Consider the following 14839-nt stretch of genomic DNA (forward strand, 5'->3'; position numbering starts at 1 on the left):
TGAATATCCCTCCCAGTGCAGCGACGGGCCGGCTCTAGTCAACAACCAAAAGGGAAATGAAATGACAGGATATTTAATCTGTGGGGTTTGACTCGCTGATGAGAGATTGCTGGAGATGCTGGTGGGAGCAGAAATGTAATCTGAAATGTGTCTCATCCGTGGATCTGTTACAGCGGAGGGGTGAATCGGATGTAGCAGTCAGATTGGTCTCGATTCTGGTCATAAAAGAAAGCGCAGCAAAGCGGAGGCCCAGTGACTAGACAGAGCCCGAAAGGTCGGAATGAGGGCTGCCCTGCGGTTTTACATACAAGCTCTGTGCTACAGTGTGTTTGTAACAAAATACTTTAAAAACTGCATCAAAATAGAAGTAATTATGTGTCTATTCCAAATAAAACCCCTGGAAAAAATCACAACGTTCTCCCTGAAGCAAACACTGCAATTGGCAAGTGCTCGGTTGTGTTCCTCGGTCCAAATGTGGCGACAGCACCTGCCCGGCCCTTCTGCTTGTCTGCTGGCGTCTCGTCTGGCTTTCTCTCCGTCTGTTTCATCTGTATCTGTCTCCCCGTCTTCCTCTCTCTTTGGCAGCGTTTATGGCTTCTTCCGCTGCCTGTTTTTCTCAGTTTGCTGTTGTTATTTTTTTGTTCCTCTTGTCTTTTCAGCGCTAGCTCGTGTAATCGCTACCAGTAATTTTAATAATAATGACTGTGTATGTCTGACTAGACATACAGCTGTCACCACACAACAACATCGCAGCAAAGCCATTCAATATTTGTTTAATGGTAATTTCATTTTAAAATGTATTTTCTTTGAAGGACATGTTTATATCTTAAGTATTATTAATATTGTAAACTAACATAAACCTTAGATGTAGCAAAATATCACATCAAAAACTGGTTTCATGACCGGCACCAAATCATATATACGCATTTATTAAATCTACATCTCTCCTGGGGGCATTCGTCCACCCACAAACAGCAGCAGTCTCAGGAGTGTGGCCTGGTCAAAATCTAAAGTCAGGCATGAGAACAGAGGCTGACAGGCCAATTATCAGATGTACTCTTGGTTCTGGATCCCCACCTCTGACGGGAAGCAGATGTGAAAATCCTGTCGCTTTCACTCAAGCCGCCACAATGACATGACCCAACAACAAAAGGCACAGCCTTCACGGGGAACGGGGACGGACGGAGTTGTAAACGTCTCGTCCCGTCCCGTCCTGCTGTTTCATCCGCCGGGTGCCGACGGTGAGCGCCTGTGGAAGCCTCGTGTCCGCAGCCCTGACCCGCCCGCTGTCTTTGCTCCGCAGGTGAACGTGGTGCCAGCGTGCGTCCGGGCCCTGACCAGGATGCTGTACTGTCCCTACTGCCGCGGCCTCCCCGGGCTCAAGCCCTGCCACAACTACTGTCACAACGTCATGAGGGGCTGTCTGGCCAACCAGGCCGACCTGGACGCCGAGTGGAACCTCTTCATAGGTAGGAGCTGATTCACATCGCCCGCTCGCGTCGTTGGTGAGGTTTCTCTTGCTCTCTGCCTGTCTGTGCACACACTCCGCCGTGTACTTCTAAGTCCGCGTCTTACTTTTTCCAAGGCGGTGTCTTTGAATCGTCTCTGTGGGAATTCAGAAGGATGTGCCGTGTTAGATTCAGCTTTAAAGGATTTGCAGAGACAAAACCCAAATCTTATTTGTGTGTCCGCTCCTTTTGCTTTTTTTTTGTGTGTTTTTTTTTTTCTAATTTGAAATGTTGTTTGCTATTGCCGGAACCCTGGCACCGTGCTTAAAGCTGCGGTCCCTGCTGTTTGGGATTGATAAAAGGGGAGCAGATTCTAGGCAAACACATTTTCTATAGTGTTTCCAGCTGAGCTCGGTGAGTAATATAGCACTTCACTTAGGCTGTAAGTAGCTGGCTGCTGTAAGCGCTCCTGTTAAATGGATACCAAGGAGGCACATAGACTGTTCCCTCTGGATCCTTTATAGGCCGATGCTTTATTTGTTATGTACCCTCGTCCCATCTTCCCACCCACACTAACAGATTTTTTGGAAAAAAAATGGGGCGACATTATTATTATTTTTTTAAGAGATATCCCTGTAGACTGTGTGTCAGGCGAACTGCACTTCTAAGCTTTTGGCTGTTTTGTGACAGGCCCCGCCGTTGGAGAAAACCATCAAATGACGCGGCGCTCGTTCTCTCCAATGACACGTCTGAAGTCTCAGATCAACGCGGGCCCCTATGCACTGAATGAGATGTCTCACAGCTTTATGACATGTGTTAAAAAGTTAGTGTCTTGTTCGGTTGTGAGGAGGCAAATCTATTGCCGCGAAGGGACGCCGCGCTTGACAGTAATGGGAAAAGCTGTTGTTGCAACAGAATGATGAATCTGGTTAGACAAAAACACCCCAGAGGTGCAGAAAAAGTGGATTTTTAATTTTGTACCAGCTTTTGTGCAGACATTGTGTTTTTTTGTTGTTTGTTTTGTTTTGTTAAGGCAGTGTCGTTGAGAGTATTATAATTAGAAACACTGAACCCAAGGGATGTTTATTTTCTCCATGAAAGGCTCATTTTTTGATGTCTGCTGACATTTTGTATTCATTATCCCGTTGCTAAAGAATTTCGATTTGCTTACTATGCAGCTCACAGGAAGTATTGATTCGCCTTTCAGTGACAACTTCTAAACGTATCACAGGTCAGTTCTTGCCACTGGAGCACATCTCTGCATTATAGAAAATTATGGATCGAGCCGGAGCACAGTCTGTCACTGTCATCCTTCCGAATGATCACTTATTAGAGAAGGTTAGATTAGAAGCACAGCATTCAATGACATTTATCTGTGGACTTTGTTCATGCTTAAATGTCACCATTGACACCATTGATCGGCGAGACTACAGGATAAAGGCTTTTCATTTGGTTTCAAACTTCCACAGCAGGAGAGTGCAAACCACAATATGGACTTCTGACAGCGGTCCATCTTTCCGAGTCCGTCTAAATCCGATACATTCATGTAACAACTAAACATGCTGCTTTTACTTATGAACCGAACGCACGCCAAGTCGGCTCTGTTCCAGAACAAGTGAAAACCAAAAGCAGAGGACGATTTCTCCGTCTTTCCTTCCTTCCCTCTTGCTTTCCTGTCTCTTTTCTCCCTCTGATGTGCAGAGTTGAGCTCGCTCTCATTCTTACACTATTGGAACTGATCAATATTGAACAAGCTATTACGACATCTGTTGTTGATACAGCATTAATATTGTAAGTTGTACGTGTTTTGAAACGTTGGCGAACGTGCTGATGATTAAACGTCTTCAGTTAATTAGTGGTAATTAAAACACAGCAGCTTTCCAAACAATATTACTGAACACTGGCATTTCTTTCTTCTGGTTTTTAGACCCACGCTTCACACGGGAGAATATCTACAAGTTAGGCATCAAACATGTGGAGGGGGTTGTGTTACTGTCTAGCAGGACAACATGAAGCTGTGTTTTTGTTATTTAACCAACAAAACTTCTCGCAAGACAATAAAAATAAAATGTATTAAATAAAAAGTTATAAAAGGATAAAAAGAGCCCAAATACCTGCTGATCAATCCACACACTTCTGCCAGAATAAACAATAATATTAATAATATAATAATAATAATATTATATAATATTATCTAATATTATATAATATTAGATAAAGTATATACTTAAATATTTAATTGATCCATTCCCAACCAGGTCAGGCAGTGGTGGTACTATACTGTAGCAGGTTCAGTGAGTTGACCCAATCCTCCTTCCAGCTTCAGCAGCCTTAGACTCCGAGGGAACGCACCCCTGCTCCGCCGTGATAAGACGCTGAACCACCGGAACTGGTTCTGAAGGAGAACTTTGAGTTCTCTTCTGATGTCTGAACCCTAATGAGATGCTCTAATCCTGATCTCATCCATCCGGCTACCGTCCACAGACTGTGGCTGTACTGTACAGTAGCAGTGTGATGGACCATAATGTCCCGTAAATGAAGAACTTTGCCTTTTGGCTAAGCTCCGTGTCCGATTATAAAAATATGTTTCAACTTCACTTGAACAACCTTCACTTGTGCAAATCCATGTGTCTTTGTGTTTGTTCCCAACCAAAGGCATGCATTTATACGCACTTATCCTTTATTTCCACCTCATTGTTTTGACTAGTTCTCTGTTTGTTTGCACACAGCGGCTTGGTTTTGGGGATTTACAGTAGAAACCCAATGAAAAAAGAGGACCCTGACTTGATATATGACTTTAATATAACATGATTTTAGTGATAAGCATTTCAAGACAGTGAAGTTGACTTTTTTTTCTCAAGTGCTGAAGAAGCCGTTAAAACATCAGTTAACATAAAGCATTAACAAGGACGAAAAGACTTCTGGATGACTTACAAGCTTAATATTGAAAGTAAATTTTAGGTAATCTGACAAATTAATAGTCACTGGTGATTCAAATATTCACCATTAAAGTCAAGCGCTTGAGATATTAAGATGTCAGCATCACGCTGTGGCTTTTACGAGCGCTGGAGAGCCGGGGAAATGTGCCACTGCTGTGTTTAGTCCTGAAATCTGACCCGTGTGACTTTGAAACTGCAGTGACCTTGGCGCGTATTTGGATATACAGTAGTGTAGCCCAGATATCACTAAGCAGAAGAAGAAGGATTACAGCACCCATGTTGTACATTTCAAAGTAAAGGTCAGTTTTTAAAGGTTGCTGTAATGATGCCATGCATTTGCAAATGGAGGACAGTGAACAATGAACACAGACCTGAGGAAAGGTGTCATTTACGCGCTTGTACCTGTGCTGAGTGATTTTAGTCATTGTGACTTTTAAATGCCTTGTATGTTGGAGCGTGTGTGTGTGTGTGTGTGTGTGTGTGTGTGTGTGTGTGTGTGTGTGTGTGTGTGTGTGTGTGTGTGTGTGTGTGTGTGTGTGTGTGTGTGTTCAGGGAAAGAATTCATGGTTTGGCCAATATATGATCTCACACCATCCGTCAGCTGCCATCATGACAAATTCACTAAGCTCTGCATCATGACAGACACGTCATTATCATTTTTCTTGTCAGCACGTTGTTATAATACTTTCATAGAGAGACAGACACAAGGAGACGCGCTGAGGGCGAGAGGACTAATGCAGCTGCTCACTCACTACAGCGCCATCTTTCTCCACGTAACGTGATTAGATCGTCTACATGTGGACAAAATTAAAAGCAAATATTAATGGATTGCATAACGGTTGGAAGCTGCTCCCCAGTGAGTGACTGTGTGATTACAACCTTGCCAACAAAGCAAAGGCACTGCAGGCCTGTTGCCAGCTAACGGTTAAGGACTTGGGTTTTTTGTTCTTCTTTGTGTTTGATTTGTTGTTTTTTTTGCTACCGTATGTTTTATGTCCAAGCTACAGAACAAAACATTGGGCATTAAACAAATGGTTTTGTAGTAATATAACAAACATAAATGTAATTAATAATTTAAGAGGTGTTGTTTAAGATTCCTCAGGAATGAAGTGCACACACACACACACACACACACACACACACACACACACACACACACACACACACACACACACACACTGCATCAGGCTGAGCATCCAGTGCGACATTCTCAGTAACAGACATGACAAGAACAAACAAGCTGGTGGGTTTCATCCTGTCACAGGCCTGAAGACAGGGTGACTCACTTACTATAGCCTCGTGGAATTGATCTCCATATCCTCAGCATCATCAGGAGTTGGTGTATTTTACTTCTAATCGCTTCTGGCTGTGCAGAGTCTGCAAGTAGCTGCTTTATTTCTCCGTGTATGGAGTATAGATGCTTACGCAGCTGCGCCTCATATGCATTTATAAACAAGCAGCACATCCTTCTGGTAATGCGATCGGCGCTGCTAGCTGATGGCCAGCTATGTTTAATTTAGCAATTTTCTCATTTTTCTGCATAGTGTCGTATATAGTTAAGTACAGTAATGTTGAGCAGGCTGTTTAACATATTTATATATTTTTTATTATTGCACACCTCTCAAACTATCTAAACTTAATAGTACTCTGGCAATTCTGGGAGATGCTGGTGGATAAAAACATTAATAGCAAGGCAAGATATAACTACAGCATAAAGACAGGATGAAACAGGTGCCTTGACTCTGTTTGAACACATCCTCCTACTGTACCTGCATTGCTAAAGCTCCATCACTGTCCATGACATCAATAAATTGAAACACACCATTTTATGGGAATAGTTTGGGTTAAAAAACATAATATTGCGCATTCTCCCATCCACGGCCCTTTGCTCCTGTACCATGGCTTAAAGGTGGCGCAGGATAATCAACTGCTTGCACAAGCAGTTTTGGTTTGCAGCTGCAGTAAAGCGTCGATGCATTAAGATCTGGGAATTCACAACACCCGTGGTCCTCGCGAGCTCCGATTGGCAAAAAGCTTTCCATCTTAGTGGGAAGCTAGTAAACCTAAAAAAAGTATTAGCTAGTGCTGATATTGAGCTACAACTCAGCTCTGTGCGGACGGGAGACTCCCTAAAGACAGAAGAATATCTTAGCAAGTTAGTGATGCTTGCAAGTGATGCTTCTATTGCAGCTGCAAACAGGAAAACTCTTAGATGCCTCTTAGCAGCATAGAGTTGGCAGAGTTTATGTTTAAAGGAGTTTTTTCCAAAGATGCAGATTTTCTAGTGAAGAATTTTGATGCTTCATTGTATTTGACAAGGCAAGAGACAATTTTGGAATTTTGTTTGCAATCATTATGTAGAAATTATGGCTCAAATTCAAAACTAAGCTTTATAGTATATAAACCTTTTTATATGTCATTGATTGAAAAGTGTAGCAATTACTCGCTATAGTCGACAAAGTGAAATAGGGACGGCAGCAAGAGGCCTTGTATCAAGGAGCTATACTGTTTTTACAGTAGGCGACAGATTCCCTTAGTGAACAGAGCCAGTGTGGCTTCCTCTCAACTTGTCAAACTGGCAAAGCATCTAAACAACAAACAGGGTCCCTGAGTCTGTGCAGTGATCACTGATGTGTCCCTGACGCGGCGCCACACTCCTTAAGCACTTAGAGGGCTTCATTTACAGTCAATTAGAGTACACTGGCTGTGTTCATGTCATATTTACAGTGTATCCTGACCAGCTAAAGTAAGTGGTGTAATTCATGCACTGCTTGTATAATACATATGTCAATTGTCATTTGTCAAATTCCAGCATGTGGAGAAATACACCACCACTGGCGACAGACTAATCAGCTGTCACTAGCAGTTTGTGCCGGCAGTCATCAACTCCTATTGCTGCATACAGTACGTACAGTACGATATGTTTGAGCACTGACAGACGGTGGAAGTTATTGTTTCCATATTCATCCTTGCAACGGTGAGATCATCGCACAGACTCGTATTTGTCTGCACTGTGTGCCAGTTCTCTTTGCCTTATAGTATGTTCACAACCCAGTTATCCCCTGTTTAAACCAGATCAACGCTGGAAGTGCAATTACTGGAACAACAAACTGCTGCTGATGCTCAGGAGCAACGTGCAGCTGAAGGAAGTTTTTAACATCATTTCCATCCCTGTTGCAGACAAAGCTCGTTGGTCGGCGTTTTCAACCTTTTCTCCAGCCTTGACCACGTCGGGCAGTACCTGCCTGTGGAGCCACCACTTAACCACTTGCTTAATTGGTAGAGTGAGAAGACTCGGTCGCAAGATGAACCCTCCAAGCCGCCAGACTGGATGTTTCTTGACACTAGTTTTCCCAGAGCACTACTGCAAAGCCCGGCTAGACTCTCTTGTCTTATGCTTTTGAGCTTGTCTAGTTTATGTGTCATGTAATGTGTCATTTTCCAACACTGAGAGTGTTGCTAGGGAAAAGGAACGAACAAGAAGACTAATTAATATGGACTACTCGCTGATACCTAATCGCATAAAGGATTTCATCAATTTTATTTACGAACTCATTTAACCAGGAAATAAGCAATGTGTCTGGATCAGTATGTGTCACCGGAATGACAAATGAAGGGATGGAGGGCACACACTCAGGCTTTTTGGTCAATATTTTTAGTTTCTCTGCTGTGGGCCAGAAACCAGAGAACACAGATATCGTAAGCATTTTCTCAGGTATTTGGTGAAGATGAGTCTACTAGTGTGTGACAGACATTGATCTTACAGTAGTTGTATTTATTGAACACTCCAGCAGCACTCATCACATCACTACTACTGTACAGTATGTGCAGCATTCAAAGCTAAAGGCAAACAATCTGATAAATTGTGTATTACAACAATAATAATAATGATAATAAATAAAACAAACGCCCCTGATAATAAAAAAAACTTAATACCATATTAATATAAAAGTAGCTGATTTGTCATTGGTTTGTATGTGAACAACTTCCCTGTCCCCCAAGGGATTGTGCAGTTTGTTGGATTTCCTCCAGATTCCTCTGGCTCAGGAAAAAAAGGCAGTTTTCTATTAGAAAATAACCAGGAATGCAGCCTGAAGCAGCTTTTAGAGAACACCTAGCTCGGTACCATTTATCCAGAAGTAAACAAGCAGACCAGTACTGTTTAATACAGTGTGAATTGATTGTTTATTTGCAATATCCAGAGCACGTTAATTAGTCCTAAAATCTTTTGCTGAAGATCAATATCACATAAAGAGCTTTCAGACATTTCTAAACCAGCGTTGCAACAAATGTGAAACATTTTTTTATAATTTAAATTATACTGAAAACATGGTTGATTATTTAAAGCAGACGAGTATGAGGACAAATGTACGACTGTACAGCCCCTAACAACACACAACAACCAAATCACCCCTCAAAGCCCTGTTGTGACATATGAATTTCCTTTAGTCCACTTTTACTGCCACCGCTGCCGCTTTCCAGTTCCGTCAGCACTGAACTTCAATCACACCTCGACCGGGCTTTTGTGAGTCTGTCCTTGTGTATCCACGCGCACATGAGCTGTCAAAGGCTGGGACTCAAAGGGGATGTTGAAACGCGTCTGCCTCTTGACCTCCGAGAAGCAGTAACGTGAGCTCTAATTTGAAGGGGTGTTTGTGAGGCCAGACGTTTGCTTTCCACGACATTTGGTTGCGTCAGCTTTGTTCGCGAAATGAGGTCAGTCGAGGTCAAGGATCATTCCTTGGATGTGGCAGTTACACTGTATATTGAAAATGAAAATACAGTATACAGTATTAGTCTCAGAACAAGTTGTTATGGTATTTAATAAAAATGTATTTTATTACACCTATTTCTTATCATACCTACACCATTTTTTTAGTTTTTGTAAGTAAGTCAACTGCTGTAAAACGCTGCCAATACAGTGACAAATGAAGATTTTAATTATGGATGAACTCTGGCCTCCGTGCTGTTCGTGTTCGTGTCAGGAGATGTCCCTGATCCAACATGGCAGCCAACACACCCCCACCACCAGTCGACAGAAGCAGGTCAGCATCACTTACGTATATGAGCCCTCACTAGACACTGCCTTGCCGTCTGTGTCCGTCAATAATCAGTAGGTGATAATGTCACCGCTGCTGTTTAACACGCTTTACAGCATACAGTAATCACCACTCCATGCTGACTCATTTCGCTCGCTGATTTTAAGTGATTTTAGGTGCTTTATTTGACATAAGGGGGCAGGCAAATTAAATAAAAGAAGGGTAAAAGAAAAGCTTGATTTAAATTAAATTAAATGAATGAAGGGTTTGCCGAAACCTAAATGTGAATTATTTTCTTTTCTATTTTATTTTTTTCATCAAAAAGTAAAAGGAGGGTGGTGACACCCTCAATAGTAATACTCCCAATCCATCAAATATTTATATATTTATATGGAAAAGTGCTGCCAGTCAGTCATAGCCATTTAAGTTTTTCAGTCATTTATAGAATGAATAATATCAATCCAATTCTCTGGGGTTTGTGTGTGTGAGCGTTAGAGCAGCGGAGTAAAGCCTTCACAGGACTCCGGTCGGCCCCCTGCAGTGACCTCCAGCCAGCTCCTGATGGGAGTCTAACCAAGCATCACGCCCAATTTGAGGCTCCAGAGTAAACAAAGAGGAGTGCTCTTCAAAGACACGGCCACTAAAACACAGAATGGGGGAGTGCATCTATTCTTCTTAGTGCCTGTCTGTCTGTTTATCGAGCTGGTCCGATCGTGCAGGAGGGCAATTATATTAATGGCTGTTTCTAATGTTTGAGCTGCCCTGTTTGAATTAGCAAAATTGTCCGCTGTAAAAAGTTTCCACTTTCCAGCACTGTCCTGTAGTTTTACACTTTACTGCCATAGTTCTGGATTGAACGAGAACTAAATGTTCACTTTTCTTAAAGGCAAACGTGTATTTTTAAAAGCTCCTATAACTCTTTGTCATGGTTTTGGGCTTTGGTCTAGTTGTTGCCCGCTGTCAAAGCCCCGGGACATAATTACCATAACTACAGTTCAGTGTAATTGACTATGCTGGGTTCGCACATTAATCTCTACACTTTTAATTCAGCTCTCCACACATAGGCCAGTACTGTACCCTTGCTTCTTTACTCACTTGTCCTCTAAATCACTGCCCTCCGTCAGCGGGCGAGCTTAATATCCTGGCCTGTCAGTGGCTGCCGAGAGGAGAGAGACTTTATGTTGTGTAGGTCTCACGACAGCCGCTCTGGAGTGTCGGCTTGAGGGCGGGAGCTCGAGCTCGTTCTGCTCAGGCAGGACAGTGTTGCACGGCCCCGACGCCGGCCTGTTACTCTGTAATTGTCGGAGCCGGACCCGACTTATCCCAGTAATTGTATTTGTCAATTTTACAGGGCCCCTTAGGTTTGTTTTACTGGACAAGTTCCAAGTGCACACAATGGAGCCTGCCGCTCCACATCTCATCAACGGCCACTTCATGTAGTGTAGGTGTCATTCAATATGCAACGTGATGAATCTGGACACTGCTTAAATAAGTTTTTTTTTAATGGAAGCAGGTATTTTATTTTTTATTTGTGGCGGAATATTTTGTGACTGCTGTTTGAAATGAAGTAAAACATTTGAGACCTAACTTATATATTTCAAAAACATTAGAATTCTGTAACATAATAAAGCAACTGATGTTTCATGATGCATCATATTAACTTCTTAAACATCAGCACTTTTGGAAGTAGTTCTATATGAGATGTAACCACTTTGCCAATGTTTTGAGCCCTGACTATAATTGTGAAGGTTCTCTTTACTTCCAGTGTCACAGCCAAGTCATCACAAGGGAGTTTCTGCACATTTTAGTGTCTTAGCAATTCCAAGTATAAGACTGACAGTATAACATCCTGAATTCTGTTCACTTACTACACTGTGCAGTGTGTTAAATGTGATCAATGAAATATATATAGCATATACAGTAAAACTACTGTAAGGGGCCTTCATCTGACTCAGTGACATGATGTGAGTTGAGAGTACACAGTGTGAAGCACCTCATTGTTTCTGGAGGAACAATAACTAACTTTCACACTGCGTGCGGTTGGTTGCTCTGTCTCTGATGGAAGCTGGTGGTGCCCTGGGCTCTGCCTGGAGAACTGCTCCAGAGACCAGGGTCTCTTCTGATCCACTAATTTACAGAAACGTTTACCGTTCTGTCAGTCTGCTGCTGTGAAACTGTTTCTGCTGTGCCTTTGTAGTGAATACGCTTTGTCTGATTGTTCTGCTTCGCTGCGAATGTCAGTGTATGAAAAAGGTCTTATCGCTGTCTTTCCTGTAACACGGGGTCAACCCCACAAATTAGATGTGTTGGACTTAATGAAAATTATGCTTAATGAAAATACAATGCATGTTATTTTCATTGCTGACGTCTTCCAGTCTGACATGATCAATAATATTATGCATGTGCATATTAATGTGACATAATTGACTTAAAATGAAAAGTAGCAGTTAGAAAGTGGAAGCCTCAGTTCCTTTGTGACTGTTTTTATTAGTTATTATTATTATTTAGTGTTTTACATATTTGTCAGTTACAGAGATAAAATGATTGTCTCCATGTTTAATGTGAGGTTAATTTATGTTAAACACGACATTTTTTAATTTTCCAGCATAATCTGTTTCATATTTTCTTTTTTCAGACTGAGTAGCACAAACACTTAGTGGAGCACTGATTTGTTTCATGTGCAACTTTTGTGAGTTAAACAGTAAAATTAAACTTACTGCTGTGTTGTGTTTTCTCCTGCCTGAGTCGCTTTTGCAGTGTGTGTGTTTAAATGAGGGAACTGACAGGTTAGTTTTGTGTTTGTAGTCGCTGGCAGTCACTCGTTTGGAAACAGTACAGTGCTGTTCTTTGTAGTGTTAGTTGGATCCGTGTCTTAGACACCCTTAGGGTTTTCCACTGAGTGCTCCCAGTCAAAGATGATCCAGTCACACTGATGTGTGTGTATTAGCAGAAGTAATAAATTATTATTTAGTAGCTCCGAGCTAATGTGTCCTCTGTGTCACGACAGATGCCATGTTACTGGTGGCAGACAGGCTGGAGGGACCCGTCGACATTGAAGCTGTTATAGAGCCAATCGACATCAAGATCTCTGACGCTATCATGACCATGCAGGACAACAGCATGGTAGTGTCAGCCAAGGTAATGTATCCTCAACTAGCGGCGTTCGCCGTCATGTTTGTTTTTTCGTGCCAGAGTTAAAGCACGAAGGTCGGCGTGAATTATGTGTCACCGTATTTTTTTCCCTGTATCGAGAGAACTGCAATTTCCAACTTTACCCATCACCTCTTCACTTGAAGCTCCATCACTTCAAGGTTGTGCTTGGCTCATTGCTCTGAGGTTACAGTCCTTCCTCGCATTCACATTCTCCCCCCCTCACGCAGCCTCTCCGACTGTGCCAGGACACATTGTGCTGCATTGTGCCTTCCTTCCCGCGGGGGCCTGTTTGATTGTGTGATGTACAGGGCAGTGGAATGATAATCATGGTGAAGAATTGATTAATATTAGAGAGAAGACAGCTTCTTGTCATGACAGCCATATAGCACATTAAAGTGCTCCATCACATCGAGCCGGGGCCCAGCACACCGGACCAGGGAGGAATGCTAATGAGGTGTGTTGTTTGGGCCCTAGGAGCCTGTCGAGACCAGGCCACGTGAAAACAATCTATTCTCACAATGATCCTTTATGAACTACACATTGATTAATGCAGAGGTGAAGTAATATTACATCTGCACCTCTATTAGGTATCATGTCATTTGTTTTAGGCTTAACCCAGGGACTAATGAACAAACACTCCACATTTATATTTCTTGATCATATTTTATTTCATTTGAAGGTATTACATATTGTGACGGTATATTAAGGGTTATGTCCTTTTTGGTTGTTTCTCTTTCTTTTTCTTTTTTTCTTTTTTGTCACCAATATGACACTTTGTGTCAAAAGAAACTCGGGCACTGATAGACAGCCTTGGTTCTGGGCTGCCTCTATATACAGTGGTCTTCTATCGCAAATCACAGACACACAGAACTGGTGCTGTGAGCAAATTGACAGAGGGTTTTCAAGGGAAAATGTCAGCGGTGTAGGCAAACTGCAACTTTGGGGATCAAAATGGCTGTGTGTTCTACAAAGACAGACTGCAGACGCAGGCCGGCTCAGAGTGCTGATGGCCTCGTTTCTGCTTATTTAGGACTGTAATAAGAAGCTCACATCTCATAAGAATGAAGAAATACTGTGTTAATGTTGCAAATTGGGGCGATTTCCTCCAGACACTGTAAAGCTGCACATAGCTCTCTGTGTCTCCTTTCACTGTGGTAATTGTATCTGCCTCTGCTCATTTTAGGTCTTTCAAGGGTGTGGTCAACCAAAGGCATCAGTAATGGGCAGGTCTGCACGAGGCATCTCAGATGTGTTCAATACTCGCTTCAGACCTTTCACTCCTGAAGAAAGGCCAACCACAGCAGCTGGAACAAGCCTGGACAGACTGGTACGTTCCCAAGACACAATACTAATATAACATATTCAAACTTTAGAGACTGTCCTCATGTGTAACATACTATTTATTGTAATTGTTATTTTGATAATTGACTAAATGTAATGAAAATGGGTCAGAGTCTGTAACCTACAATTGATGGGCTTTTACTTAAAAAGCTTATTTAATTCAGAAGCAGCCAATACAATATTGTTATTTTCTGTACATTAATAAGACTACACAACATTTGGTAAAGTTAACTCACCAATGTCCAAAAATAAACACGGATGCAAACGGATGTTTGCAAGAATCGTCAATCATCTATGATGATTTAGTCACAATTGTCCCTCTGTGACTTGTAACAATGCAGCATGTTGAGTTTAAAAAGCCCAAATATAGAATATTACAGAAACCTTTAAAGCAGTATGTTCAAGAAAATGAGCCTAATCATAAAAATGACCTATTCCTTATCCTAGAATCTGTAGAATGTGAAGAGTCAATCTTGAAAAGGCTAAAACTAATCCAACATCTTCCGACCACACTTCAGCGACTGCGACAAACCCAGTGACATTAATTGAAGCTGTAAAAAGGCCTTTTGCCGCTGAAACGCAGCGTGTGGGAGGCTGTCGGTGTCAGGCCTCTGTACATAACTACAGTGACACTCTGAAGCTGACAGGATGTTGGGCCAGTGCACGTCTACAAGTGTGAATCTCCCCCTTTTTGCTACAAAACCTGCGCTGCTGTGATCTTTGTGGATGTTCACAGGAGAGCGATGAATATTACATTTAAAACTCCATCATAATGCAACAGTTCAAATAGGAAGAAATAATTTATGAGCTTAACTTTCTTTCTCTATCAAGCTGTTGTGCTTTGCATTTCCATGCGTTAAAGCAAACAGGAAGTTGTAAATGAATTAATTAACATGAAAAATAAAGGGACTTTCTCCTT

At 42.0% G+C, this 14839-nt stretch overlaps 1 protein-coding gene across 6 annotated transcripts in view; it reads left to right on the forward strand.

Annotated features, from left to right (window-relative positions):
• Positions 1-14839, forward strand: part of LOC114851904 (glypican-6-like) — a 148928-nt gene that overhangs the window by 113010 nt on the left and 21079 nt on the right. For all 6 annotated transcript variants that reach the window (XM_055507307.1, XM_055507308.1, XM_029143783.3 and 3 more), the window contains 3 exons: positions 1304-1469; positions 12434-12564; positions 13763-13906. In XM_055507307.1, coding sequence (XP_055363282.1) covers positions 1304-1469; positions 12434-12564; positions 13763-13906 — 441 coding nt within the window. The remainder of the gene's footprint in view (positions 1-1303; positions 1470-12433; positions 12565-13762; positions 13907-14839) is intronic.

Source organism: Betta splendens, chromosome 3, assembly GCF_900634795.4.
Source record: "Betta splendens chromosome 3, fBetSpl5.4, whole genome shotgun sequence".
Lineage (NCBI taxonomy): Eukaryota > Metazoa > Chordata > Actinopteri > Anabantiformes > Osphronemidae > Betta > Betta splendens.